The sequence below is a fragment of the Ostrea edulis genome, chromosome 10 (assembly GCF_947568905.1).
Source record: "Ostrea edulis chromosome 10, xbOstEdul1.1, whole genome shotgun sequence".
NCBI lineage: Eukaryota > Metazoa > Mollusca > Bivalvia > Ostreida > Ostreidae > Ostrea > Ostrea edulis.
The window spans coordinates 8,812,762-8,840,448 of record NC_079173.1 but is presented as its reverse complement, the minus strand read 5'-3'; the positions used below and the strand labels follow the sequence as shown (position 1 = coordinate 8,840,448).

At 37.7% G+C, this 27,687-nt stretch overlaps 2 protein-coding genes and 1 non-coding gene across 3 annotated transcripts in view; 1 reads left to right on the top strand and 2 right to left on the bottom strand.

Annotated features, from left to right (window-relative positions):
- LOC125666723 (uncharacterized) overlaps positions 1–11,680 on the top strand; it is a 42,514-nt gene extending 30,834 nt beyond the window's left edge. The window contains exons 9-11 of the mRNA XM_048899954.2: positions 5,278–5,434; positions 6,251–6,399; positions 7,123–11,680. Coding sequence (XP_048755911.2) covers positions 5,278–5,434; positions 6,251–6,399; positions 7,123–11,470 — 4,654 coding nt within the window. The 3' untranslated portion in view covers positions 11,471–11,680. The remainder of the gene's footprint in view (positions 1–5,277; positions 5,435–6,250; positions 6,400–7,122) is intronic.
- A 4,129-nt stretch (positions 11,681–15,809) lies between these two features.
- LOC125666728 (asparagine synthetase [glutamine-hydrolyzing]-like) lies at positions 15,810–26,209 on the bottom strand. The gene is made up of 10 exons (XM_048899971.2): positions 26,050–26,209; positions 24,473–24,761; positions 22,777–23,017; positions 22,453–22,626; positions 22,272–22,364; positions 21,172–21,299; positions 20,343–20,469; positions 18,992–19,199; positions 18,467–18,704; positions 15,810–16,340 (listed from the first exon to the last, which is right to left on the bottom strand). Exons 2-10 carry the CDS (start codon positions 24,719–24,721, stop codon positions 16,140–16,142), a joined length of 1,659 nt encoding a protein of 552 aa, XP_048755928.1. The 5' UTR covers positions 24,722–24,761; positions 26,050–26,209; the 3' UTR covers positions 15,810–16,139.
- Positions 19,920–19,992, bottom strand: Trnas-aga (transfer RNA serine (anticodon AGA)). The gene has a single exon. It is a non-coding gene; the product is annotated as a tRNA-Ser (tRNA).
- Positions 26,210–27,687: the final 1,478 nt, after the last annotated feature.

Below are 27,687 nucleotides of genomic sequence, written 5' to 3'. Positions count from 1 at the left end.
AACTAGAATATCTAAAGCATTCTATTAATTGCTCATTGAAGATCAGATTGTTCACTACAGACACTTTTTAGCTCACCTGAGCCGAAGGCTCCAAGTGAGCTTTCTTGATCAAAATTTGTCCATTGTGTGGCGTCGTCGTTGTAAACTTTTCGCATTTTCATCTTCTTCTCCAGAACCAAGCATCCTTGGTTGAAGGGCTTTCAAGTTTGTTCAAACGAAGGACCAAGCCCCCTTCAAAGGGGAGATGATCACAAAAATGTAAAATTAGGGTAGGGTCATTTAAAAATCCTCTTAAGAACCACTGGATCAGAGGAGCTGAGATTTACATGAAAGCTTTCTGACATAGTGCAGATTCAAGTTTGTTCAAATCATGGCCCCCGGGGGTAGGTTGGGGCCACAATAGGGGATCAAAGTTTTACATAGAAGTATAAAAGGAAAATCTTCTTCTCAAGAATCACAGGGCCAGGAAAGTAGAAATTTTTGTGAAAGCATTTTGACATTGTGCAGATCAATATTGTTCAAATCATGGCCCCCAGGGGTAGGATGGGGCCACAATAGGGGATGAAAGTTTTGCATACAAATATATAGGGAAAGTCATAAAAAATCTTCTGAAGAATCACTGGGCCAGGAAAGTTTACATTTACATGAAGCTTCTCGACATAATGCACATTCAAGTTTTGTTCAAATCATGGCCCCTATGGGTAGCATGGAGCCATAATAGGAGATGAAAGTTTTACATACAAATATATAGGGAAAATCTTTAAAACTCTTCTTCTCAAGAACTAGGATTCGAAATTACCTCATGTCCGTAAGTCCCAGACTAGTAAAAAACGTGTCGGACTAGTAAACTCTCTATAGCACTAGTCCATACGGACTAGTGAAAATCTGGAAATTCAATCTTGAATTTTAGCAAGATTTGTCTTAGTCTCTCAGATGTTTGAACTTATGGTTGATTACCTGCATGGTTAAGTGTTTGCGTGACTATGACATACTGATCTTCCGAACACATGGAGTGCATTCGAGACCGCCGTTCGAGCATAAATTCCTGCGGATTCCAAACACCAAGTACAAATCACGAGAACGGGTTCGAGGTGCAAGAACTGCAAGTAGTGTGGTCTAAGAACATGCACGTTTATGCGCACGTTCTCATCATTCACGACTCTAACACAGGAGTTTATAACACAATAGCTTATGGCTTGGTCAATCAAGTGAATTTTATTGACTTTATTGATAAAATTTCGATCTCCTGTGACTTTAAGAACTGAGCACGAAAACAAAGGGAACGTCAATCTCAAACACACTTGTGGACGTTTATAAAAGGATTAACTTGGAGGTTACTGTGTGCTTCTGAAGATCTTGAATGCAAAATAAAGTAGGGGGGTCTTTTCTTGTCCGAAACTGAATTGCTTGCAACTGTGATGTGTTTTGTTTCATTAAATACTATTGAATGAAATGAAGATCATTTAATGATATACTGGAGGGACTGGTGAAATGCTTTGCGGACTAGTGAACATCAATAGTGACTAGTCCGTACGGACTAGTGCTTGGAAAGGTTAATTTCGAACCCTGAGAACCATTGGGACAAAGAAGTTTACATTTTCATGAAAGCTTTCTGACATAGTGCAGATTCAAAAGATTTGTGAAAATCATTACCCCCCAGAAGTAAGTTGGGGGCCACAATACGGATCAAAGTTTTACATGCAAATATATGTTGTTGTTGTCGGAAAATATTTAGATATGGGCCAAGGTAACTCAGGTGAATGATGTGGCTCTTGGTCCTCTTGTTGAGGTCAAAAGTCAGGTTTGACATTGACTTTTTTGAGCACTAGACCAGTCTTACTAGATCTGACCTTGCATCCACTAGCCTTGACCAACAGTTTTATTTTTAAACACAAATTTTCTGTCTCTTTAAATTCTACCTGGCACGAAAATTCTTCAGTCCATTTAGAACGAAACAACATCAACTGTTTTTTTAAAAGTTTCCATTTCAAAGCCTTGCATTGTTTCTTTCCTATCTTTTCTTTTTTTCTCTTGGGCCATCTTTTCTTGAGGACAAAAAGTCGTATTTGAATAGAGACATTCCCGCACATATGTCAGCATAGATAAATGGCTCTTTACAATGTAATTTATTAATTTAATGAACACTTTCTTATATTAATTCAAATAAATTGTTTTCTAAATTATAATGAATTCAATTTATATCTACTTAGGGCTATTCCAGAAATAAATACATGGGGGGGTCGGGAGGCACCTTTTGTATATACCAAGCACCCATAAAAAAAAAAAAAAAAAATTACCCCATGACCCATCAAATTAATAAACTCATTTTACAATGACCCATCTAATAAAAAAAAAAAACTAACCAGACCCACCACAAAAATATTTTTAAAAATGAAAACGGTACAAATCTCGCAAGCTTTTCGGGACAAACATTCTAGTCAATGACGCGGTAATGCCTGTGCGACATTGTATCACAGTAGTTCTGAAGAAACGATGTCACATCAACAATCAAAGGCATCTATGGCGGGAATGTTGGAAAGATTGGGAGTCCAAACGATGCTATTATCATGAAATGGGTATGGATATGTTTTTCCACGAATCGTTCCGTCTTCTAATGGAGCCCGCGCCCGGGGGCCTCTAAATCACCATCACACCGACTGATAAATATAATGCATCGGTACCCTCGTATAAATCAACTAAGGTTTGCCTATTTTTATTAGAAAACGGAATACCTATTGGTTTCAAAATATTCCCAAAATCGATGCACTGTAAACTGTAATAATCTACAGAACAGAGTTCGCCGCCATCACGTCCAAAGGGACCCTACTAAACGCGCCTCTAATTTGAAGAGTGCCGTAATGGAAAGTTATGCGCTGCAAAGAGCGACAACTCGAATAGTTCTATGTTACTTCCGATTTCGAAAGCAGCATTTCGAAAGCACGTTTTCAATTTTCCCTCCAACGTTTTGTAACCAACACGACAAGAGCGACAATAAAAATATTCTGAAAACTCAACACCCACGTGACACAAAATAAAACAATAGAAACTACCCACTACCCATAATAAATATTTTTTTAACAGTCCAACCACGGACCAATTAAAATATGAAAAAATACGACCACCCACACAAAAAAATATCGTTTGCCGCCCGATCCCCCCATTTGATCATTTCTGGAACAGCCCTTATCTGAAACAAAACTTTTCAAACATTTATTTCAAAAACATCACTTCTGACCGTGACTTATTTATTACAACTGAAATAGAGATTATGTGATCACACAGTTTAAAATTGTTCGCAAAGTCTTTACAGTTATAATCTAATGATTGATTGATATTTTCCACCACACTCAACAATTTTTCAGTTATCTGGTGGCGCCCAGTTTTTGTTGGTGGAAGAGAGAACCCAGATACAATGTACCTGGGAAGAGACCACCGACCTTCCGAAAGTAAACTGGGAAACTTTCTCACTTACTGGTGCCAGCGGGATTCGAACCCGCGCCCACAGAGGTGAGAGGCCGTGTGATGTTGAGCGCGATGCTCTAACCACTCGGCCACGGAGGCCCCCTATAATCTAATTAAGAATAAATTATCTTATATGGTTTGAAATAAAGTTTATTTTCTAACCCGACTAGTCAGACTTTTAAATTTACCTGACCTATCATTTAGTAGATTCGGTCGGTCAGTGTCAAACCCTGAAAGATGAACCTGAAGGTCACCAGATATAAAATCCTTCAAATGATATTATGCATCGAGTTTTTATGCCCCCGAGATCGAAGATCGGGGGGGGCATATTGTTTTTGTCCTGTCTCATTCTGTCTAAAACTTTAACCTTGCTAATAACTTTTCAACAGTAAGTGATAGAGGTTTGATATTTCACATGAGTATTCCTTGTGACAAGACCTTTCCGTGGGTACCAACATTTTCTACACCTTGACCTTGGAGTTTGACCTACTTTTTGAAAACTTTAACCTTGCTAATAACTTTTGAACAACAAGTGATAGAGCTTTGATATTTCACATGAGTATTCCTTGTGATAAGACCTTTCCGTTGGTATTGAACCTTTTGACCTTGACATTTGACCTACTTTCAATTTTTTTTTACATTGATCATAACTTCTAAATGGTAAATATTAAAGCTTTCATGTTGTACATGAGCATTTCTTTTGACAAGATCTTTCTACTGGTACCAAGATATTTGCCCTTGTGACCTTGGCCATTATCGGGGGCATTTGTGTTTCACAAACACATCTTGTTGACTATTAGAATTACCTCAATTCTTCTGTCTGTGGGGGGGGGGGGGGGCTTATAGTTATCTAGATCTAAGGTTAAGGTCCACTGAGAGGAAGAACATTTTTCAAGATGATATGTATCAAATAGTATTTAAGCTTTAACATTGAAAAATTTTATGGAGAGTTGCCAGGGATTTATCTAGGTTGTTTTTACTACCGGTATAAGGTACCTTTCCCCCTTGGCAACAAATGGATATTTCCCCTTCCACAGATAAAAAAAAAAAAAAAATCCCCTTCATTTGTAGAAACTTCACAAAATTGTATAAGAATTTTCAACAAAATTTTTTTTTTTTATATATATTCTAAGTCATTTTCTACAATTGTAAGACTTACAATATAGATAAAATGAGTAATCAATCACTTTATATGGCTGTTATAATCAGTGGATATTATATTCCATGGATGTCCCCCATTCCCATCCCCTGGAAGCTCATGACTACATTCTCAAATATTCTCCTTAAATATAAAATGGGTAGTAACAACTAAATGCTGGATAAAACCCTGGTTTCTATAACTACATGAAAGGTAGCTGTGATTGTTTACTAGTTTCAAACATGAAGGTTACGAAGTCCTGTGTTGTTTGTGTGAGCTCTGTGATATTGTTTGAGTTTTCTCTATTAAACTTTTAAAGATTCTGTATGACTTTCAGATGGTCCCTCTGGATTTTAGCCCACAAGGTCAAAGGTCAAGGTCACCAACTCATTAAAGAAGTCGAGGTTCAATAGAATATTATTGTGTGTTTAAGCAGAAAACATTAAGTAGTAAATTTGTTGTTTGTTTTGTAATCTTATATGAAAACTGTCGTCATTTAAGATGTTCTTCGAGCAGTTTGTCAGAGTACTTTTTAAAATTTTGTTAGATTAATGCTTTAAATGTGCAACAGTACAGTACACTAAGATATCTTGTGTGTGTTTCTAAATATCGTTCATTTTCTGTAAACTGTCTTTGTGTGTTAATATCTCTTTCATTTTCTGTTAACTGTCTTGTAGAAAGCAGCGGCCAACTGCACAACGTTCAGGTATTATTGGTGGAGTCCGGATAGTTACAGCCGGTGAACTAAGGAGGCGCACGGAAATGAAACGACTTCAGGAAAAGAAGAAAGGATATTGCGAATGCTGTGAAACCAAATACGATGATCTCTCTAAAGTAGGCAGTGCACATTACTTTGTGTCTATCAGTATGTCTGTACTTACTGGATCATATATTGTCTTAACCTATGACTAGAGAACAGTGATGACATGCGCCAATGTTTCTCAGACACTGTTCAGTTAGAGTAAAAAAATTTAGAATGACATACATGATATAGAATATTTAGCAAAGTATTCACAGGTCATTAACTTTATAAAAACAGTCTATCTCTCTGTATTTTCACTGGTACTCTAAAACATCGTTTTACTCATTTGTTTGAATTTTTGCTTTGTGCAAAGCGACATAAAATGTGCTCTGTTTAGCTAGGGACAGTAAAGCTTTATCGAAAATTAGTTTTGTATGCCTATCTTACCGTGGTACAGGAACAAATAAATGCATAAACTTTGACATCTTTTTATTATTAATGCAAAATTCTGTATTTTGAAATCAAATTAACTACCAGACAAATATGAAGGAAAACGATCCGATGATTTTCCAGTTACTGTAAAATCTGAACCATATGGTCGAACCTTTAATTTTCGAAATTTTTCGATACCTCGAATTTTTATCAAGGTCCCTTGAACTTCGAGTTATCGAGAGTCACCCGTACATGGAGACTTTGATATGAATTTTTGCTCTGTAGCTTTCTAGTAAACAACCATAAATCCAAGTTTCAACTCCACTTTCATCATGACCATTCACATTGTATTTTGCATAGTTTGGAGAGCAACTGGGGATATAGCAACATATTTTGCTTTGGTACCTTTAAAAACTAATCCTGTGTAAGACTGATATCCATATTTTTTTTTTACATGATTTTGCGGTTATTTGCAGCATGTCCGAGAGGAACAGCATAAAGCTTTCATCAGGGACAAGAAACACTACCAGGACTTGGATAGACTCATTAATTCGGGCCCCAACGATGCAGCATTCCTACAGCGTGTTTTACAGCAACACTGTAGCCTTGTCAATGGCATTCACAGGTAGTTTATATGTAGTAGTCTTCATCGAGGGAAAAACCCTTTTCTAAAAATCACAAGGGTATAACTTGTCAGATGAATATGCAGTTACTCTTACTGAGTGTAGGGTATTCAGGGCATATCCCTAGGTCCAAGTTGTCACCACATTGTGGATTTTAAGTTATATGTAAAAATATTCTGGAAAATCCTTTATAATTGAATCCTCATATATAGTGTAGAATAAGATGTTCACACTAAAATCCTTGGAGTCAAGGTATGGCAATAAAATGGGTTTAGAATTTAATTTTTACAACAAGAACCACTAGGTTATTATTTCCCAGAATTGAAGAATCCTGATTCAAACTATGAGCAGCAACTCTGTCAAGGTCTTATCTCTCACACCAGGGTGGAAGTTGACATCAAATATGCAAATGAGAATTTCCTTGCTGATGTAGCATCTGATATTGGGGGGGGGGGGGGGGGGGGGATTCAGTGTAGTGTACAGACCTGTACCACAAGGCTACGTAACCGAGCAAACAAACCGATGTAGCATTTTTCAGGGTAAATTGATGGGGGTCTGTTTTTATGATTTGTGCATCAAGACTTGCAAGCGCGTCCTGTTGTGATAGCAATCCTGTAGGGTTATTTACTGTACATGTATAAACTGGATATTCTTCTAATGATTGAATTTGAATTTCGAATATATAACTATGAGATTTATGTACATGTGTGTATATTTTCTTGCAGCAAAGGAAAATCCCACGAAAAGCAAACAGCAATGCAACATTCTGATCAAAAAGTCGCTGAGAGTGCTTCAAAGAGTACAACCATAAAAATTGCGAATTCTGCAGTGAAAAGCAGTCGTAGTCCCAGAAAAATATGGCAGAAAGCGAGTGAACACAATCGGAGCAAATTGCTAAAAGACGGCGTGGATCGGGAAATTCGCAGATGCAGGGAAGTCCAAAATTGTTCAGAAGTCGACCTGAAATTGGAGAACCACTACGTGCCGGCGAGGACGAGGAATTTTCTGTTTGTTCAGGGCTCGTCGGGTCAGCACAGTGACATATTTACCATGGGAAAAAGGAATTTGAAAACAAATAATCAGGACGAGGATGGACACAATAAAGTTACAGATTATTCTACTGCACCTGAGCTACAGGGGCTAGTGGATGATGAAAAAGCTCTCGGGAAAAACACTCTACGTGCAAGAAGTCTTCAGAAATGTGACAAAAATCGGACCAGTGTGGGCAATTCAAAGAGTGACAGAAGGACTGAAGATGGACAATTAAAAGCACATCATAATGAGATTGTGGAAGCCTGTGAAAAGGTAACAAGATCTCCCAGAAAACACTCTCCTGTAAAGCAGATACATTCTTCTGGCGTAACTAAGAATGTTGAGACAACAAGCAAAGAAATATCTGATCGAACTGTTTCCCCTGCAGAACATTCGAAGAAAGCTAGTGCCAAAACAGGAAGCGGGCTTGAGGAATGTGTTATCAAAAGAAATCTCAGGTCTCCGAAGAGAGCTAGTGCCGAAACAGGAAGCGGGCTCGAGGAATGTGTTATCAAAAGAAATCTTAGGTCTCCGAAGAGAGCTAGTGCCGAAACAGGAAATGGGCTCGAGGAATGTGTTATCAAAAGAAATCTTAGGTCTCCGAAGAGAGCTAGTGCCGAAACAGGAAATGGGCTCGAGGAATGTGTTATCAAAAGAAATCTTAGGTCTCCGAAGAGAGCTAGCGCCAAAACAGGAAACAGGCTCGAGGAGTGTGTTATCAAAAGAGATCTTAGGTCTCCGAAGAGAGCTAGTGCCGAAACAGGAAACAGGCTCGAGGAGTGTGTTATCAAAAGAGATCTTAGGTCTCCGAAGAAAACTTTTGCCAAAACAGGATACGGGCTCAAGGAATGTGCTATCAAAAGAAATCTTAGGTCTCCGAAGGCGATAGACCTTCCAGAGAGTAATGATAAACAATTGGATGAACCGAAGGGTGACGAACCGGTCAAACAACCGAGTTCATCTCCAAACAGACCCGTGGAGAGAGGAGTGGTAAGTGAGGCAGGTAAAAGTGATGATGATGAATTCAATGTCCAAAGAAATTCTACACAAAGGGAACACTGGAAAGGAGCATCTAGTCGGAGTCGGTCTGCTAGTCCCTTGAAAAAGGTGAAGACCAACGATCAACGGGGTTCAGAATCTAGACGAAAATCAATGAGAGTGTGTTCGAAATCGACAGAGCAGAATGCATTCAATGAGAGAGACAACGACGAGGTAGATCAACGAAGTTCAGAATCTAGACGAAAATCAACGAGAGTGTGTTCGAAATCGACAGAGCAGAATGCATTCAATGAGAGAGACAACGACGAGGTAGATCAACGAAGTTCAGAATCTAGACGAAAATCAACGAGAGTGTGTTCGAAATCGACAGAGCAGGTGGGATTCAATGAGAGAGACAACGATGAAGTAGATGTTGGGACAAGTGACGGAGAACGTTTAAGTGCTGATCTGGTAACAGAGACATTTTGTAGTGTAGGCAGTGGAAGTGCTAAAGATTCACAACGTACAATCCAAACTAATGAGGTGAAACAGACTGCAAACAGGAATTCTGCAATCACTAAATCACCAAACACAGTGAGAAGCTCAAAAATTACTGATAAGACAGACATTGGTAGTAGTGATTGTACATCAGGAAAGGTCATTGATCCTGCAAGATTTCCCGGGAAGTCCATAGATAGTTATTCCTTAGAGCCTGCACACAACAGGAACAATACAATTCTCTGTAAGTATAGAGGACATGCCAATAGGAAATCACCTACTAAAAATGTTTCACAGGGAAGGAGCAAGGTCAACAATGAATTGTCAGATAACATTTTAATCAAAGAGCAAAATGTGACTTCTCAGCCCTCAACATCTGATTTTAATCAACAAATGAATAGAAAGAAATCCTGTACTCGAGCTATTAACCATGGACTGAAGACCACGTCACCAATGAAACAGACATCTAATAGATCAAGACATTCACAGAGGAATGAAAGCAGTGTGGGCGGAGATGATATACAGCAAAACAATGAAAATTCGTACGTTAATCGTGAAGAAGTTGCAATAAAAAATGCTAACGATTTTTCACCAATCACTAATAAAAGGGTTTGGACTTTTAATGAAGACCAGAAGAGAATAGAAAACCAAGGAAGCTGTTGTGAAAAAACAGGTAAAGAAGGGATACTTAACGAGTCTGGAATTTTGCAGGAAACTTGCGGAAAAGAAGAAATACTTGATGCGGAGATGGAGAAGTCATTGTATTATATTGACAGAGTTCATCGATTACGATCAACCAATCAGAGGCAGAATTCTGTGGTCCGTGAACTGAAAGATATTTCAATAAAAGTGCAAGAAAAGAACTCTGGTCCAAACAGTCCTTTGCCAGAAGCCATTGAGGAAGAGCCCTGCCTACTCAGCTCACCCATGTCTAAGTCATCTCCAAGAAAGCCTAGATTGCAAACTCCGAGCAAGAAAGACTTGAAACAGATTGCTCCAGTTGGGTCTGCCAGTCCGAAGAGTGGCGTGAGTACAACACCTAGGTCCGATACGAGGAGGAGGTGGAAGAAAAGGAAAGAATCTAAAAGTTGTGAAATGGGCTCCTCGATTCGCAGAGTTAAGAGGCTGGAGAAATTGAAATATCTTGCAGACAGTAAAGAACAGAACATGAACAATTCTGCACATAGAAAACAGAGTGGGGAAGAACATATGAAAAATATTGAGTCCTGCAATGGCGTCAGAAATGAAGTGATGGACCGGGCTACCTCAGAAAACTATAATCTAAAAACAAAGCTACCCCAGAGTCTCAGTGAAGAGAAACAGATTTTAAAGGGTACCTGTAAATCCTCTTTAAAGAATTTAAGATCCCCATTAAAGCAATCATCAAGTGAAATGAAATGTGTTTCTCCTGAAAGAGTGTGTACAACCTTGGTATGGAAAAATGCCAAGGGCAGTACTCCAAAGAGAAAGAAGAAGAAAATTAAGCTGAACCACAGCTGGTCTGTGTTGAGTGATCGAAGCGTAAATAAACTTCTGCATGAGAGTGACTCCGAGTCTAACTTTGAAGGTTTTGAGGAGGGTGATGTTACCGGGCACAGTTCCCTTTGTAGTGATGCATCCTTCATTGAAATTGATGAAGTGGAATTCGAAGACAGCAGTGATCATGAGTGGGAGTTGGAGCCAGAGAAAGTGGAGGAAAACCAGGTAGAGAATCCAGTCGTTCATATTTTACCCGAAATGTTTTCTTCCCCCAACAAAAGGTCGGATTCCTCGTGGGATACAGGTTTTGTGGACTTTATAGATACTCATTTATCTAGCAGACAGGTTACCTCTCAGAAACAGGGTGTTCCACTGGACGCTGAAGCAGGTGCTCCACTTTGTTCTCCAAGACGAAGAAAACGACTTGAGTCCATTCCTGAAAATTCGATGGAAAATGAGCTCCACAGAAGAAAGAAGAGGAGGAAAGTCGAGAAAGAGTTTCAGAGTTATATGATTAGTGATGTTGCTGCTCAGGTTGATGAGGATATTCAGTTTAATTTTGCCAGTCCTAATAAAAGGAAGTCTAAAGACCCTCTCAAGAATACAACAGAAGACAGACCTGTAAATCCTAGAAAATCTCTTGATTACGGATCTTGCAGAGAACAATGCAAAGAAGGAAAGCTTGAAGCTCATAAGAAAGAGAGTTCTGAAAGGAGAAAGAGGGCAAAAAAACATAAAAAATCTAAAAAGAAGAATGCATTGAAGATTGGTGATGAAGAGAGCTGTTATTCCGAGTCTCCAAATGAATTTGCATACACCCGTGAACGAAACTCCAGACAAAGAGATGACTGTGAGAACGGAATTAATTCAGGTGACAACACTCGTGGTTCTGCGGAGGACAAAAGCATGCCTTGTCTGTCTCCTAAGTCAAAAACATGCACTAGAAATTCCACACCGGATAGTCGTAGAACTTCAGATATCCCATGCCTCTCTCCCCAAATCCAAAATGAAGATCTTTCTAATTTATCACCTGATGTCAGTCATTCTAAAAGTCTCCGTGCAAGGAAGATAAGCAAGTGGATATAAAAGTTAGGTGCTTTATTGGTGTGTACAGAAAACTTGTAAAAATAACATTCTTCTTGTCCATACATGAGTTCTCAAAAGTTAGGCATGTCATTGATGGCAAAAAACCAGTAAAAATAACTTTTTTTGTGTATTAAGTGCGCTTTCTCCATACCGTAAACTACATGAGACCGGGATACTGTAAACTAAATGAAATGGAGGGGGGGGGGGGGGGGATATAATACAATGTATGATGGGATTGTATTGTCTTACCTTCTTGTCAGCTTAAAATGTGCTTGTCTTGTTATCATCTTGTGAGTGCAGTTTGGTCTACCTCTTCCTGATATTTACGTACATCAGCTGTATAGATATAGGTATGCAATATATTACATCAGCTGTATAGATATAGGTATGCAATATATTACATCAGCTGTATAGATATAGGTATGCAATATATTACATCAACTGTATAGATATAGTTATGTATAGTTATAGGTATGCAATATATTACATCAGCTGTATAGTTACATTGTATAGGTATGCAATATATAGTTCAATACATGTGGTATAGAGAGCATTATATAAGATTGAAGATAAAATATGATACATATATCAATTACTACATTATATACACTGTTTGAATTTTAAATTACAGTATGTTGAAATATTTTAGATTAAATTGATGTTGAAAATTCAAAAGTTTTATTCCTTTGAATAACAAATTTGAAAAGGATTGACTTGGTTACAAGAGTTAATCAGCTATGAAAGTTTATTCATGTTTTTATTTATATGTGTGTATATATATATATGTGTGTGTGTATATACATGTATATGTGTGTGTGTGTAAGACTCTAAAGTGTGATGGTTTGTTAACGTTACGGATGCCAAAGTGCGATGGCCACGCCAAATCCGATGGTGCGGGGTTCAGTAATGTTTGTCACACCATCGGGATTTGGTGCAGACCATCGCTCTTTGGAATCCTACACATACATACATATATTTAAAAAAAAAAAAATTGTTAATTTGTTGGATTTTCTAATTTGATCTGTAGTCCGCACTTCACACTCCTAAGGCTGAGGAAAAGACAAATGTACATTATTATTAGTCGTTGCATTTGAAAGAGCGTAAAACAACGAATTACTAAGAGATATTTAGTATTTTCATTTCACAATAGTACCTATTGTAACAAAATAAACGGCTTTACACAGAAAAGATCTCCGATTATTTGGAAGTCTGAACTGAACACGTGACTAACTTCAAATATTTACTGTCTATTTGCATGAATCTGAAGATTGTAAGGAGGAAACTCAATGTTTTTAGCTCACCTGATTGAGCTTTCCTGATCGCCTGTTGTCTGTCTGTTTGTAAACTTCAGATTTTCAACTTCTCCAGAACCACTGAGCCAATTTCAACCAAACTTGGCAAAAAGCATCATTAGGTGAAGAGCTTTCCAGTTTGTTCAAATGAAGGGCCATGCCCCCTTGAAGGGGGAGATAATCACAAATAGGGTGGGGTCGTTTAAAAATCTTCTCAAGAACCGCTTGGGCAGAAAAGCTGAAATTCGTATGAAAGCTTTAGTGCAGATTCAAGTTTGGTAAGACTTTTCCATGATTGAAAGTATTCGTACCTAAGCAGTTAAAGATAAAAATAAGATGCTACATGTCTCCCAGCTTTTCAACTTTCTGAGACACCAGCTTCTTCAAACAATTACTGATGCTAACCGGTGGACCGCTTAAAAATGTGATTATCAGTCAACCCCGAAAGATCACATGATAAACAAAGTTATGTCAAATCGATAAGATGATAATGTATTCCAGTAGCATATCATTGCTTTGGTTAATTAAGGTTTTCAGGTGCATATAATTATATTTTGTTTGAATTCTTTATTGTCCTTGAGTTATACAACTCATCGGAATTCATCTAGTACATGTATATACACAACATATCTAATTGTATAAGATAAACAACAGGTGAGTGGACAGGAGAAGATGGGAGAGATAGTAAACTTCCAATGTTTTGTTTGCGTTCAGAGTCGTGTACAGTTGCTAACTTGGTTGTAGAAAATAATGCATAGAGTATAAGAGCTTTTGGACTGTAGTAGTATATTTAATATACCCGTAACATTGTTTCTGATACTCGGAAGAAGAAACCACAATTCAGTTTTACGATTTCAAAATTTATGTTTAGACTACGTGTACAGCATATTGACACGTAAAATGTATTAGGCTTGCCCTTAGTACTGGGGAATTCTACAGGTATTTAGATGGCAAATACGCAATAAGAGTATAAATATGGATGAAGGTCAGTTCTACGTCACGAGTATGGCACCGAGCTCCGATTAGGGAAAATTCTTGCTTCGATGCAATACCCTCTTTCAGAAAGCTCAGGGGAAAATGTAATTTTATGATTTTTGCGCAAAATGCACTCAAATGAAATTTTGATTGTGAATTGTATATAAAATTGGCATGGAGATTACGTGCTCAGTGCCTCTCTTTCGGTTTTTTCCGAACTGGTGACCCCCGAAGCCAATGGACATCGGAGATTACTGACAGGATGACAACGATTCATGAATCGACTTTTTCAGCTGATTTGACGTGTGTATTGCTTCAGATTCACTCTGATACTACACACATATATATACATGTATTCAATCACATATATTTGTTATGTTATTTTTCAATTTATTTACCGTCAGTTACAGCTTGTATTGCTTGATGTGGTGGACAATTAAAAGTTTACAATCGTTTGACGTCCGTAACATGTTTTCAGTAATAAAAGCATCTCTTTATCCGCTGCTTGTAATAAACCCGCGTGTTTCTTTGGATTTAACTCGACAAAAGATCAAATCAAGTATATTGCACCAATTTTGGGGTATATTGGGATTAATATTTAACCACTGCTACATTGAAACTGGAACCATTTCTGGAGAAACAATATTTCCTGAAAATTCTATTTCAAACAATAGTTTGTTTAAAAAATAAACTTTGAACGTCCCGATCTCTGTGACGTAGCGTGTTTCATTTATAATAATAATATCCTTTATGTATACAGGATTGCACAATTAGTTATATAAACTAGTTTACATTGTGGTCCTGTCTATAACATATACATATCAAGAACATATATCACAAAACATGGAAATAACGCAGTTTAAATACATACAGATAAGAACTAAATGAAGAGACAATAAACACACGAGTATCATTGAGTTTGAGATATTATGTGTAGGCAAGAGGCTTCCTGGGGCTATCTGACGTCATACCGATAGTCGGGCTGTGCTTGGCATACTGCTTTTGACTACGGGTAACTCCGTTAACCTGATCAGGACATAGGGCTCACGACAGGTGTGACTGGTCGACAGGGGATACTTACTCCTCCTTGGCACCTGATCCCACCTCTGGTGTGTCTCCAGGGGTCCATGTTTGCCCAACTCTATATTTTGTATTGCTCATAGGAGTTGAGATTGATTACTGTTCGTTATCTTCTCCTTTCTTTTAGCACTCTAAAAGTGATGTCTCCCGTTTCATTTCAGGGATCATTTAGTGAAAAGACTTAGTACTTACGATACATAACATTCGCCTACATGTAAAAATGCGTAGTTCAACCTTAGAACAGTGTTGTAAACTTATTATAGTAAATTAAACTTACCAACATACCGGACGAAAAAATATGCTCCAAAAATTCTATTATTTGACCTTTACATAAAAGGTCATCAAAAATGGCACGCTACACTCTGTCTTATCATGGTATAACCACATACCAAATATATATCAAAGCACAAAAAGTTATGGCCCTGACAAACTTTGTACGAGAAGCGGAAGAAGAATTCACACTAAAACAATATGTCCCTCTTCTGGGAAGGGGAGACATAATATATGGTATAGGAGGCCTTGTATTTATGCAATTTTTTTTTAATCAATTGAGATTGTACCCCAAACGGCCAAGTTTAGCGAATTCCATTTCATAACCGCGTCCGGAACAAATGATTTTATTTTATTTTTCAAATTTGAAGTCTACATTTTGGAATATCGTAGTCTTTGGTATTTAGTAGGGTATTTAGAAAATTTTATTTTACATAAATAGGATGAAGATCATTGTGAATTTTAAACATTGTTGCGAGTTTTCTTAATTGTCTCCTGTTCGATAAAGGATCCCAACGAGTTTCTAAATACATGTATAGTGATTCTTCAGAAGATTTTAATTGGTTGTTGAACCCTGTTACTATTCTCACTGCATGTAGTTGAAATACTGTAGAATCATTTAAATTCGTGGGGGCCAATTTTCGTGGATTGCTGAATTTTTATGGGTTCGTGGGGACGTAATTTCGTTGATTTATATATTTGCAAGAAAGATAACTCTGGAATGTAATTATGATTCTTTATTCGTTGAGGATGTAAATTCGTGGGCGAGGGGTACCCACGAATTCCACGAAAATTGAGCCACAGTATATATATATATATATATATATATATATATATATATATTGTGTATATATATACAAGTATAAACAAAACTAACACATTTTTTCTCATCAGAGATTGTAATCTATCTCTCTCTCTCTATCTCTCTCTCAATTAAGTATTCCTTTTTGTAAGCTTCTGAATGCACATACAGGAGTATGATTGAATTATAAGCAATGCAGAATTTGCATATCTGGACAGAAATGGTGTTTAGCCACTATGCCCCATGTCAATCAATCATTTTTGTAGTGCTTCAGGGTTCTGGCGGAGGGATCGGTGGTCTCTGTCCACCTGGGCATCCAGAAATACGGAATCCATTCAGCCCGCCCGGGATAAAACTTTTCGAACACTTTCCTGTAGTACAACGCTTCCTTTGTCAGGGGCGTGTTGTGCGGATACTTTGCAGACGCTTCCTCCAACTCGTTTTCATTTATCTGTAAATGAAAACTTACATTAAATTGATATTTCGAAGATTAAGCAGACTTTGATACATGTAATATATTAAAGGGGCATGAACACGATTAGAGCTGGAAAATTTTCAAATCTTATTTTTCCATTTTTAGCTCACCTGAGCCGAAGGCTCAAGTGAGCTTTTCTGATCAAAATTTGTCCATTCTCTGTCGGCGTCGTCGCGTTGTAAACTTTTTACATTTTCAGCTTCTCCAGAACCACTGGGTCAATTTCAACCAAACTTGGCACTAAGCAACCTTGGGTGAAGGGCTTTCAAGTTTATTCAAATGAAGGGCCATGCCCCATTCAAAGGGGAAATAATCACAAAAATGCAAAATTAGGGTAGGGTCATTTAAAAATCTTCTTAAGAACCACTGGGCCAAAGGAGCTGACATTTATATGAAAGCTTCCTGACATAGTGCAGATTCAAGTTTGTTCAAATCATGACCCCCGGGGTACGTTGGGGCCACAATAGGGGGTCAAAGTGTTACATAGAAATATATAGGGAAAATATTCTCAAGAACCACTGAGCCAGAAGAGCTAAGATTTACATGAAAGCTTCCTGACAAAGTGCAGATTCAAGTTTCTTCAAACCATGGCCCCCGGGGGTAGGTTGGGACCAAATTAGGGGATCAAAGTTTTACATGGGAATAAATAGAGAAAATCTTTAAAAATCTTCTTCTGAAGAACCAATAGGCCAGAAGATCTGACATTTATATGAAAGATTCCTGACATAGTGCAGATTCAAGTTTGTTCAAATCATGGCCCCCGGAGGTAGGTTGGGGCCACAATAGGGGATTAAAGTTTTACATAGAAATACATTGCGAAAATCTTCTCAAGAACCACTGAGCCAGAAGAGTTGAGATTTACATGAAAGCTTCCTGACATGGTGCAGATTCAAGTTTCTTCAAATCTTCGGGGGTAGGTTGGGCCCACAATAGGGGATCAAAGTTTTACATAGAAATATAAAGGGAATTTTTAAAAAAAAATCTTATTGGGCCAAAGAAGTTGCCGTTTACATGAAAGCTTTCTGACATAGTGCAGATTCAAGTTTGTAAAAATAATGGCCTCCAGGTGTAGGTTGGGGCCACAATAGGGACTAAGGTTTTAAATGTAACTATATATGGAAAGTCTTCAGATATGGGCCAAGGAACTCAGGTGAGCGATGTGGCCCACGGGCCTCTTGTTATTGTTTAAATTTATTAAACGCATAGGGTCTATCTTTTATCTCAAAAATGACATCACAATATTTTGCAAGAACTCCAAAAAACAAATTTGCAGTATTAATTATGAGTTATCTATAGCTGCAGTGCTTTGAAATTAAAGACAGTTTGACGTTTTAGCCCTTTATAAAATGTTTGTCTGGAGGACAATATATTAAACTGGTACCCCACTGATTGGTGGCTACACACAAACATAAGAGATGCAAAGTTAACAGGGTACCAGTTTAGCCAAATGAGAACAGGGAATTAATTTGTAATTACTATCGTATCCAATGTGTTTGTAAACATTCTGAAGAAGTTCTTGAGATTTTCTTGTTATGATCTTTAATCTCACCACCTTTTTGGAACATGCAAAATTTTACCAATATTTTAGACCCTATGCCTTTAACTAAATTATTTCTAATGGTTAACCAAAATTTGAATACCAGTTGTCGAGTTACAAGTGAGATATAGCATTCACAAATCTTTGTTATGTAAACAAGGCTCGTGCTATGTTTTTGTTTACATATATATTGCTTGCTAGAAAACATCATTTTTGAAACAAAATGAGATGTGACAAACACTAGAAACTATTTAATTGTGTTCAGAATTAACTTGTAAATTGAAAAAAGAATCTGCTTTAAACGAAACTTTTATTAGTATATTTAAATTCAACCTATGTAAACAAAAACATGACACGAGCCTTGTTTACATTGCGAAGAATTGTGAGCTCTGTATCTCCCATGTACCTCGACAACTGACATCCAAATTTTTGCTGACTATTTCAAATACCTTGTTTATGCATTCTAACCATTAAAAAGGAAGCAAAATAAAATTTGAAAATTTTCAGCTCAAATCGTGTCCATGCCCCTTTAAGGGTACCTACGGATGTCGAAGAAAACACCGACCTGATCACAAAGATGATCCTGGAGAATCTCGTACCATGACCTTTTTACACTTGAGATGCCGTCGCTAAATGCTTCCTTTGGTCGCCATAAGATTTCACGTGGTAACAGTTCCGATTTATCAAATGCTGCCCTTAGAATGTACTTTTCTACGCTGTCACGTGGTTGTCTAACTTCCGGAGGCAGTGAGAAGAAGTAGCTGTTTAATCGATGGTCTAGGAAGGGTACTCGAATTTCCAACCTAAGTAATAGATATGAGAATAATTTCTCATTCTTGTGCAAATTAAATTGTACATTGACAGACTTAACATGACAATATGAGATTTTACAATTTTCTGAGATAATTCTCATTTGCTGATGTTAATCGTATTGAAATCATGTTGGTTCTTTTTACCGAAACTGCAATTGTTCACCAAAAGAAGACATAAGAGTTCTAATTTCAATAATTATTAATTTACATAATCTTGTACTTTTCATCCACAACTCATTTCGTGTGTTTGTTGCGTCTTTTTTAATTTTTTGAGTTACCCCCAGGCAGCAGTGGACCGATCCCCTCGCAGTACGTCGTACAAATACAGGTCCTTGCACAGGCGTCTGCTCTCTGTGTCAGCTTCCGATGCGGTAGGGGATTTGTGGAAATAGATGTAACCCTGCATCACCTCATCCGCACCCTCCCCGGACAGAATCACACGAGTGTCCGTCTTTTCCATGATGTATTTGCTTAGTAAAAACATTCCTACAATGAAGAGATTTCTTTACATCAATTACTTACAAAGACTCGTATTCCGGGTATCTCTGTAGCATGATAAAATATTGGGAGAGTGAAATACGAAATGGGAGATAGTACTTAGTGAGTTGCATTCCCTTGTTTCCCACTAGGTGGCGATACTTGTCCCGGTCCGAACATCTTTACATTGGATGGAGATGATGGCAATAAAGTTTAACAATATTTTTCTTCGCTTATAATTTCAATATCGGTACAGTGGACTTTGTAAAAGAAATTATCAGGAAGAACTAGAAATATGGTTTTATGAGTTTAGTTCAGTTTAGAAACGAATTTTAAAAAATAAAGAAATGCGAGAATCTTTGGTCGAAGGAGAGAACTTGTCGACAGGTAATTCGATACTCATAAGCAAAATGAATGGGTGTTCAAGTACATACATGTAACACTATTCTGCGCATGTGTACAGTGATAGTGTAACAGGAAGGGAGAAAATGCAACGGACCAGATCGGGATTCGAACCCGGGCCACCTGAATCTCTAGTCAAGTGTTCTATCAATAGAGCTATCTGGCCACCAACGATCGAACCCGACTGACCGCTACACTGCTCTCTCCTTAAATTGTCTTCGTCCTCGAAGACATAATCCAGATGCTTTTGCCCCTGGCAGGACTTTCACCTTCAAGTCCAGGGGTGGTCAACGACACCAAATATAATAGGAAGGGAGAAAATGCAACGGACCAGACCGGGATTCGAACCCGGGCCACCTGAATCTCTAGTCAGGTGCTCTACCAACTGAGCTATCTGGCCACCGACAATAGCTCAGTTGGTAGAGCACCTGAGATTCAGAGGGAACAGTCTCGAATTTCGGTCTGGTCCGTTGCATTTTCTACCTTTAAGCATTACATACGTTTACCCTCTCCACTATAGTGACGTATACACTTCCCACTATAGTGACGTAGACACTATACACTTATACTTCCTTAAAAAGTGACGTATACACTTACCCTCCCCACTATAATGACGTATAACCTTACCCTCCCCACCATAATGACGTATAAACTTACCCTCCCTACTACAGTGATGTAGACATTTACCCTCCCCACTACAGTGACGTAGATATTTATCACCCCAATATAGTGACGTATACAACTACCTACCGACAGAAGCTCTAATTGTGGTGATGTCATAACTCTCCAAGTGAAATATGACGCTTTCTAGAACATCGATGCCTTCGTCTGGGGTAAATACAACCTCGTGATGCTCAGTTCCTAGATGCTTAGCAACCTGTTCAAATTTCCGCAATATAAAATCTGTATTGTTTAACTGGATATCACTTTATACTAATGAAAATACTTCTTTTAAAAAATGTTTGTAAACTTGTTCAACTTTAATTCAGTGACATAATTTTATAAATATCAAATTTAACTTTAGTGTACAAATCAAATAAAAGATGTTAACAATGTACCTGGCAAATATGAATCTGTTCGTGTCTATAGATTTAATGGTAATATTATACTGGTATATACGTATGTAAGCATTTGGTATGTTAACTTGTCCTGAGTAATAATAATTATAGGTTATAGACTTTGTATGGGAAAATATGACGACCGAGTTTTTTGGCGCGTAGACGGACCGAGCTTGTGAGGTCCGTTCGCGACAAAAAACGAGGTCGTCATATTTCCCATACAAAGTCTATAACCTTTTTATTATATACTTTCAATTTCATTTCGAAACTAACAATAATTTTATTTTTAACAATAACTTTATCGGTTTAACTGAGTAAAAGATGAAAAACACGAAAAATTTGAAAATTAACGGCGTAGAAATTTGATTGTGACGTAATGTTTGCGGGCCGGAATGTTTCCGGGCATATATCGTGTGATATATGCCCGCAAACTTTTAAAGAAAAAAGAAGAGATGAAATTGAAAGTATATAATAAGAAAGACTTATAGCCTTTAACAATGCAGACTGTGAAATATTTGTACCTTTCTGGCTGCTAACAGATCTGGACTTCCCTCCATGCCAATAGAAAAAGTTTGGACTGGATATTTGATACCGATCTCTTTAGCTTTCCTCACAAATAAAGAGGCCACAAGACTGGAATCGAGGCCCCCTGAAAAAAAAAAAACCGTTAGTCAGAGTTCACGTACCTGTACATCCCTAACCAATGTCCGATAACTCTCTTGAATTAGGAAATATTTATTCTCTCGGACGGCATTAATATTCCCAGAAATATTTAAATTAGTGGCTTAATTCAATTACATTTTTTGCATTTATGATCATAATGTATAGTGTAGTGCTGAATATATAGGCTCTCTACATTAATGGTATAAGACGTTGGCGGTTAAGATCTCAACAAAGCCATTAGGAACGTTCAACACGGCAATCATTTTGTGAATCTTAGAAGTAAGCTCAACCAAAAGTTCCAATTTCTAAATACTTTGATGTTTGAATTTGTACACTGCCTTACAATGCCATCTTTTCAATGTTGTTTATGTATGCATGCAACATTGATGTGATAAGATGTTTGTCTTATAAAGATTGCTCACTACACTTTATTTAAAGCTTATACTCTTTAATTATTACACTACGTCACAAGATGACGATTCTTAATTCATGTTTTGTGAAATTATTTGTATCGATGGATTTGTCTTGTCTGTCAGCGAAGCTCGGTGGTTAAAGCATTGGGCTGGTGAACCGCAGATCTCAGTGGTTAAAACATTGGGCTGCTGAAGCGCAGATCTCAGTGGTTAAAACATTGGGCTGGTGAACCGCAGATCTCGAGTTCAAATCCCCCAGAGTCTTTTGTTCATATGTGTTGAAATAATTTTTTTGAAAATCATGTTTATATCCATATTTGCTTATTTTCTGCCATTTTGGTATATATACTTATTATATATCATCAAATCGTTTATGATTAAACCAATTCGTACTGATTTGAGAAACTATTTCAGGGTGTAGTGAGCTACCTTGAGCAATAAAGAAATTATTATCATAATTTTCAGAAACTGACATGTTTGCACTGTAGTGTATATGTTTTCAAAGAGAAAATTGGCAGGAATTGGGGTTTGTTGTGTACACGAACCTGATAACAAACAGCCGATTCGTCTCTCCGCCATTGTTCGCTTGTGTACCGCCGCATCCAGAAGATCGCGTATACTGCCATAGATGTCGTCATCTGTCAAACATAAATGGAATTCGTCATAATATGTCGCATTGGGACGTTCATAATTCTATGATGTGTGATATACTGTAGAATCACGCACCTGTAGGACTGGCTAATGTTTTGTATGTCGGACATTCGCCAATTTTATGAAAACGTGTGGTGTTCATATAAGTAGCCCGTCCACTCAAATCGAGGCTGTACGCTTCCACGTGACCAGGGGGGAAATGTGTTATATGCACACCGCTTTCTGAAACCTGTTTTAAGGGCATCAGACCTGAAAAAAAGACATCATAAGTACATCTAAGTAACACGGAAGCCGTGGATGTTATCGGTTATACTGTACATATGGAGTTTCTTTCAGATATAGCTTAACTTTGCCTTGATACTCAAGGTTTAAGCTTAACGGAATAATATAACTAATAACCTTTTGCCTCCGAGCAGATGGCGAGGAATCCCCTGTCCTCGATGTAGGCTTTAAAGGAGGGTCTGACCCCGTATGTGTCCCGTCCCACGTACACCCTCCGTTCTGCTGTGTCCAATATTAAGAAGGCGAACACGCCATCCAGGTGTTTAGCCGCGTAATCCGCCCCGCCCCGCGCGTACAAGTGAATAATAACCTCGCCGTCACACTCCGTGGACGTGTCAAAGTTAAACTGCTCTCTGAGCTACAAGGCAATAAGTAAATAAGTTCAAGTATACCATTCATATTAAACTAACTCTCCCTGGAATATCCACAGCCTTAATACAGGTAACTCTCTGCAAACAGACCTGGAAAGAATACCACTATCACTGATTATATGATTTGTTTAAATAATGTTTGTTCATTGTTAGGTACATGTGTATTGTTTTACGTCCCATCTGAGAATTTCCCACTCCTGCACAGAGGTTTACAGCTGTATAGGTGAAAACATGTACACTTGCAGTGCCTGTAACCGTAGTAGTTGTTCATCGTACTAATACAGCCTACCGTAGTAGTAGTTCATTGTACTAATATCTACTGTAGTAGTAGTTCATCGTACTAATATCTACTGTAGAAGTAGTTCATCGTACTAATATCTACTGTAGAAGTAGTTCATCGTACTAATATCTACTGTAGAAGTAGTTCATCGTACTAATATCTACTGTAGAAGTAGTTCATCGTACTAATATCTACTGTAGAAGTAGTTCATCGTACTAATACAGCCTACCGTAGTAGTAGTTCATTGTACTAATACCTAGTGTAATAATAGTTCATCGTACTAATATCTACTGTAGTAGTAGTTCATCGTACTAATATCTACTGTAGAAGTAGTTCAGCGTACTAATATCTACTGTAGAAGTAGTTCATCGTACTAATACAGCCTACCGTAGTAGTAGTTCATCGTACTAATATCTACTGTAGAAGTAGTTCATCGTACTAATACAGTCTACCGTAGTACTAGTTCATTGTACTAATATCTACTGTAGTAGTAGTTCATCGTACTAATATCTACTGTAGAAGTAGTTCATCGTACTAATATCTACTGTAGAAGTAGTTCATCGTACTAATATCTACTGTAGAAGTAGTTCATCGTACTAATACAGCCTACCGTAGTAGTAGTTCATTGTACTAATACCTAGTGTAATAATAGTTCATCTAGCTGCAGAACTGTAGCTCTCTGAAAAAATATTGTGACGGAACAGAGAGCTACAGATCCACCTCTTATAAAAACCTTCGATTTACGGCGCACAAGAAGCTGCGCACGGTTGAGGCCTGATATCATTGTATTCTTGTGTTGCTGTCTCATAAATTTAATATAAAAAAAATTCCCTACTCTTGTGTCCAAACATACCTTCAAATATTCATTAAAACCTCGTACGATTGTATATGATTGTATATTACCAGTTTATGATTGTATATTACCAGTTAAAGATTATATATTACCAGTTTATCATTACCAGTTTATCATTACCAGTTTATGATTGTATATTACCAGTTTAAGATTGTATATTACCAGTTTATGATTGTATATTACCAGTTTATGATTGTATATTACCAGTTTATAATTGTATATTACCAGTTTGAGATTGTATATTACCAGTTTATGATTGTATATTACCAGTTTAAGATTGTATATTACCAGTTTATGATTGTACATTACCAGTTTATGGTTGTATATTTCTCCGTTGTATATCAACCAGATGTGAGGATATTTAAAAACTCTCATGGGTTGCATTCCCGCCAAGTCGTCAACAATTGCCAGACGATGGAAACCGAGAGCACAGTTAGGGAAATGATGTATGGTTTCCAATCGGAAGGCGTCGGGTCCCCTGTGTGTAATCTTATGAGCCGCGTTACACTGAATGGCGACATCGTCATCACTTCCGAATATAGCCCATATACCACACATCTTGTCCTCAAATTCGTTGCGATTTCAGAGATCCTGGTACCTGGAATTAAGTTTATATTTTGGATATAAAATAGCACAATTGAAATTATCTTTGTCATTCTTGTGTTTTAAATATACATCTCAATTCTTTCATGCTAAGAACTTTCAAGATACATTTCAGTTACCGGGTATATTCATTAAACTATCACTTATGAAATTCTGTCATTCGTAGCACATTTGTACAATTAGTAATTAAGAGAAATTCTTTCATATCAAAAACCAACTTATGGTGTGGAATTGTCTGCGAAATTAATTAACTGCATAATAAAGTTACACAGTTGATGATTTCTCAAGGTGTGGGTCGAGGTTGATGTAGATCTGAGAGTTAATTACATGTATACAGGACGGGAGAGTGTCAAGTGCGCGTTAGTACGACCGCAAACGTGGAACTAAGTGAACCCACTTTCAGGTGTTTTGTTTGGCTGTTATTTATTTATTTTTTTAATATACTAAATTTTAAAAAATTTGCACTCTCGCGTAAAATGAGATCCCCACTAAAGCATTTCTTTAAAAAACAAAGTAACGAGCATTATTTCCATCGTTGAACATATAGTTGAAATGCTTGGTATTATTTTTGGAGACGTTGCATGCGTCAGCAAAATACTGTTTGAAATGTGGTGAAACTCATGTGCAGTATATGCACAAATATATACACTAGTATACGAACAGTAGCAGAACTGTAGCTCTCTGAGAAAATATTGGGACAGATTAGAGACATCTGATCCGATATCTTCTTAGCGAGCTAAAGTTATGCAGCTAACGACTGACAAGTAGATTTAGAAGACAGGATGTCCGGTAAGGACCCCTTGGAATTCAACATATGTTATAATTTACATCATTTCAGTTAAATTGCACTCAATCATTTGAATTGAATCTTCAAATAATGAAACATATCTTCAATTATTTCAGTTTATGTTATTTTGGGGCTACAAATTGTCACATAGATTCACTTCAGAATGCGTGTACCTGCACCGTTCATACAGTAATTTTACAAAGAGTTTACATGGATCCGTTGGACGTTTCATGCACGATTCGGGCGTTTTGAAATTGAGGTGAACGTAGACTCGAGCTTCCCCGCATTCGCGTTTCATTCAATGCATGTTATAATATTGAAACATAACGAAATATGATCAAGAAAATTGCATATAATTTGCAAAAACGACAGTTTACGGATTAAAAAAAGAAGAAAAAAAGTCGATATTATATATCATAATAATAAAAAGTAGCACAATGCATGCACGATATAGAAAGCATTATAATACATTTTGCGCATTGTATGTCGTACTTACGAGACAGAGGTGTACTCCTAGATAGTAGACGAAGAATAAGTTACCACAGAATGTAAATATTAAAAACATGATGCAATAGAATTGTATATATACCTATACCACGATCATGCTTTCGCGGCGTGCTGAAAACATGATTCTATTTATATACAAAAAAGTTTCCGTGATGTTTAAAAACGACTCCTCTCAAACGCGGAATCGCATCAGTGAACATATTGTTAAGTAGTGCATACATACTTAGACTATACAAAAACATGCGTACCTACGTGTCGGAGTACAACCACCAGTGGCGGATTTAATTTAAGCCCCCACCCCCTCCCTAAAATTTAAGGTAAATTGTGGTCTTTTGTTTAGAAAAATGTAACGACGAAAGAAGCAATAATTTCATCCATTCTCAGAGCAATAGATGACAAAATCTTTTGATTCATTGAATTACTTTTATTGGGAGAACTTACAAACCCCCCCCCCCCAAAAAAAAACCTTAAAATTTGCGTTATTTATTGATTTCCCTCTATCAAAAATGACAGAAAATAGTAAAAATTACTACATATAGGAGATATATTTGAAGCCCTATAAAAATCTGTAAAATCCAGGAGAATCAGGGGGCTTCGCCCCTGTGCCCCCACCAGGGCTTCGCCCTGGACCGCCTCAAGGCGGCCTCCAAACCCCATGCCCCATTAAATGTTGCTCCCCCCTCTAACCGCAATTCCTGGATCCGCCCCTTACCGCAGGCTTAGGTTCAAATTTACTATTAGCTCGATAGTAAATTCGAATCCAAGCGTTATACATGTATATTGTAACAGGAAAGGAGAAATGCAACGGACCAGACCGGGATTAAGATCCTGGGTTGATGTCTTCAGGTGTGAAGACATTTAAGGATGGAGGAATGTAGTGGTTAGCCGGGTTCGATCGCCGGTGGCCAGATAGCTCAATTTTTATTTTTGTTATTATATTTCACTATTGTAAAGTGTAGCGGTCATCCAGCCAAGTGCTGATCACGCTCGCCGTTACTGAACTTGCGTGATCAAGAGAGACACGTACACTATATCACATCACTCGGGAAGCTTCGTCCCGGAGCTTAGCGTGAGTTCACTCTGAGTGTTTAATTTGGCACCTACTCTTGCCGTTCCTGACGACAGCCACCGTCGTCCCCGGACGAATCCACGTCCGTACCCAGAGCTCCGCAGAGACTCAACCTGAAACAGGCCTCCCGCCAAACACCAGAGTCACCACGCTGCCACCAATTTGTAACGTGTAGCGGTCACCCAGCCAAGTGCTGAACACACTCGCTGTTGCTTAACTTGCGTGATCAAGAGAGACACTCTACCACATCACTAGAAAAGCTATCTCTCTAGCGAGGCTGTATAAGTTCTCTCTTATGATACTGACCGCTACAGTATTAGATATTTGTCGCAAACGAAATATGAGTTTGAAATACTCATTACAGTACTGGTAACGCAAGGGGGAAATCTGAGTTAATTGACATCGAAGTAAAACGTCTTGATGATTTAAAAAGGTTTATAATATATATATATATATATACAAATATCATCCAAGGTCCTGATTTGTAGGCCTACTCGAAAATACTCGATAATTCACTTGTTTTTAAAAGCAGCTCTCTATCGAATTCAACTTGATATG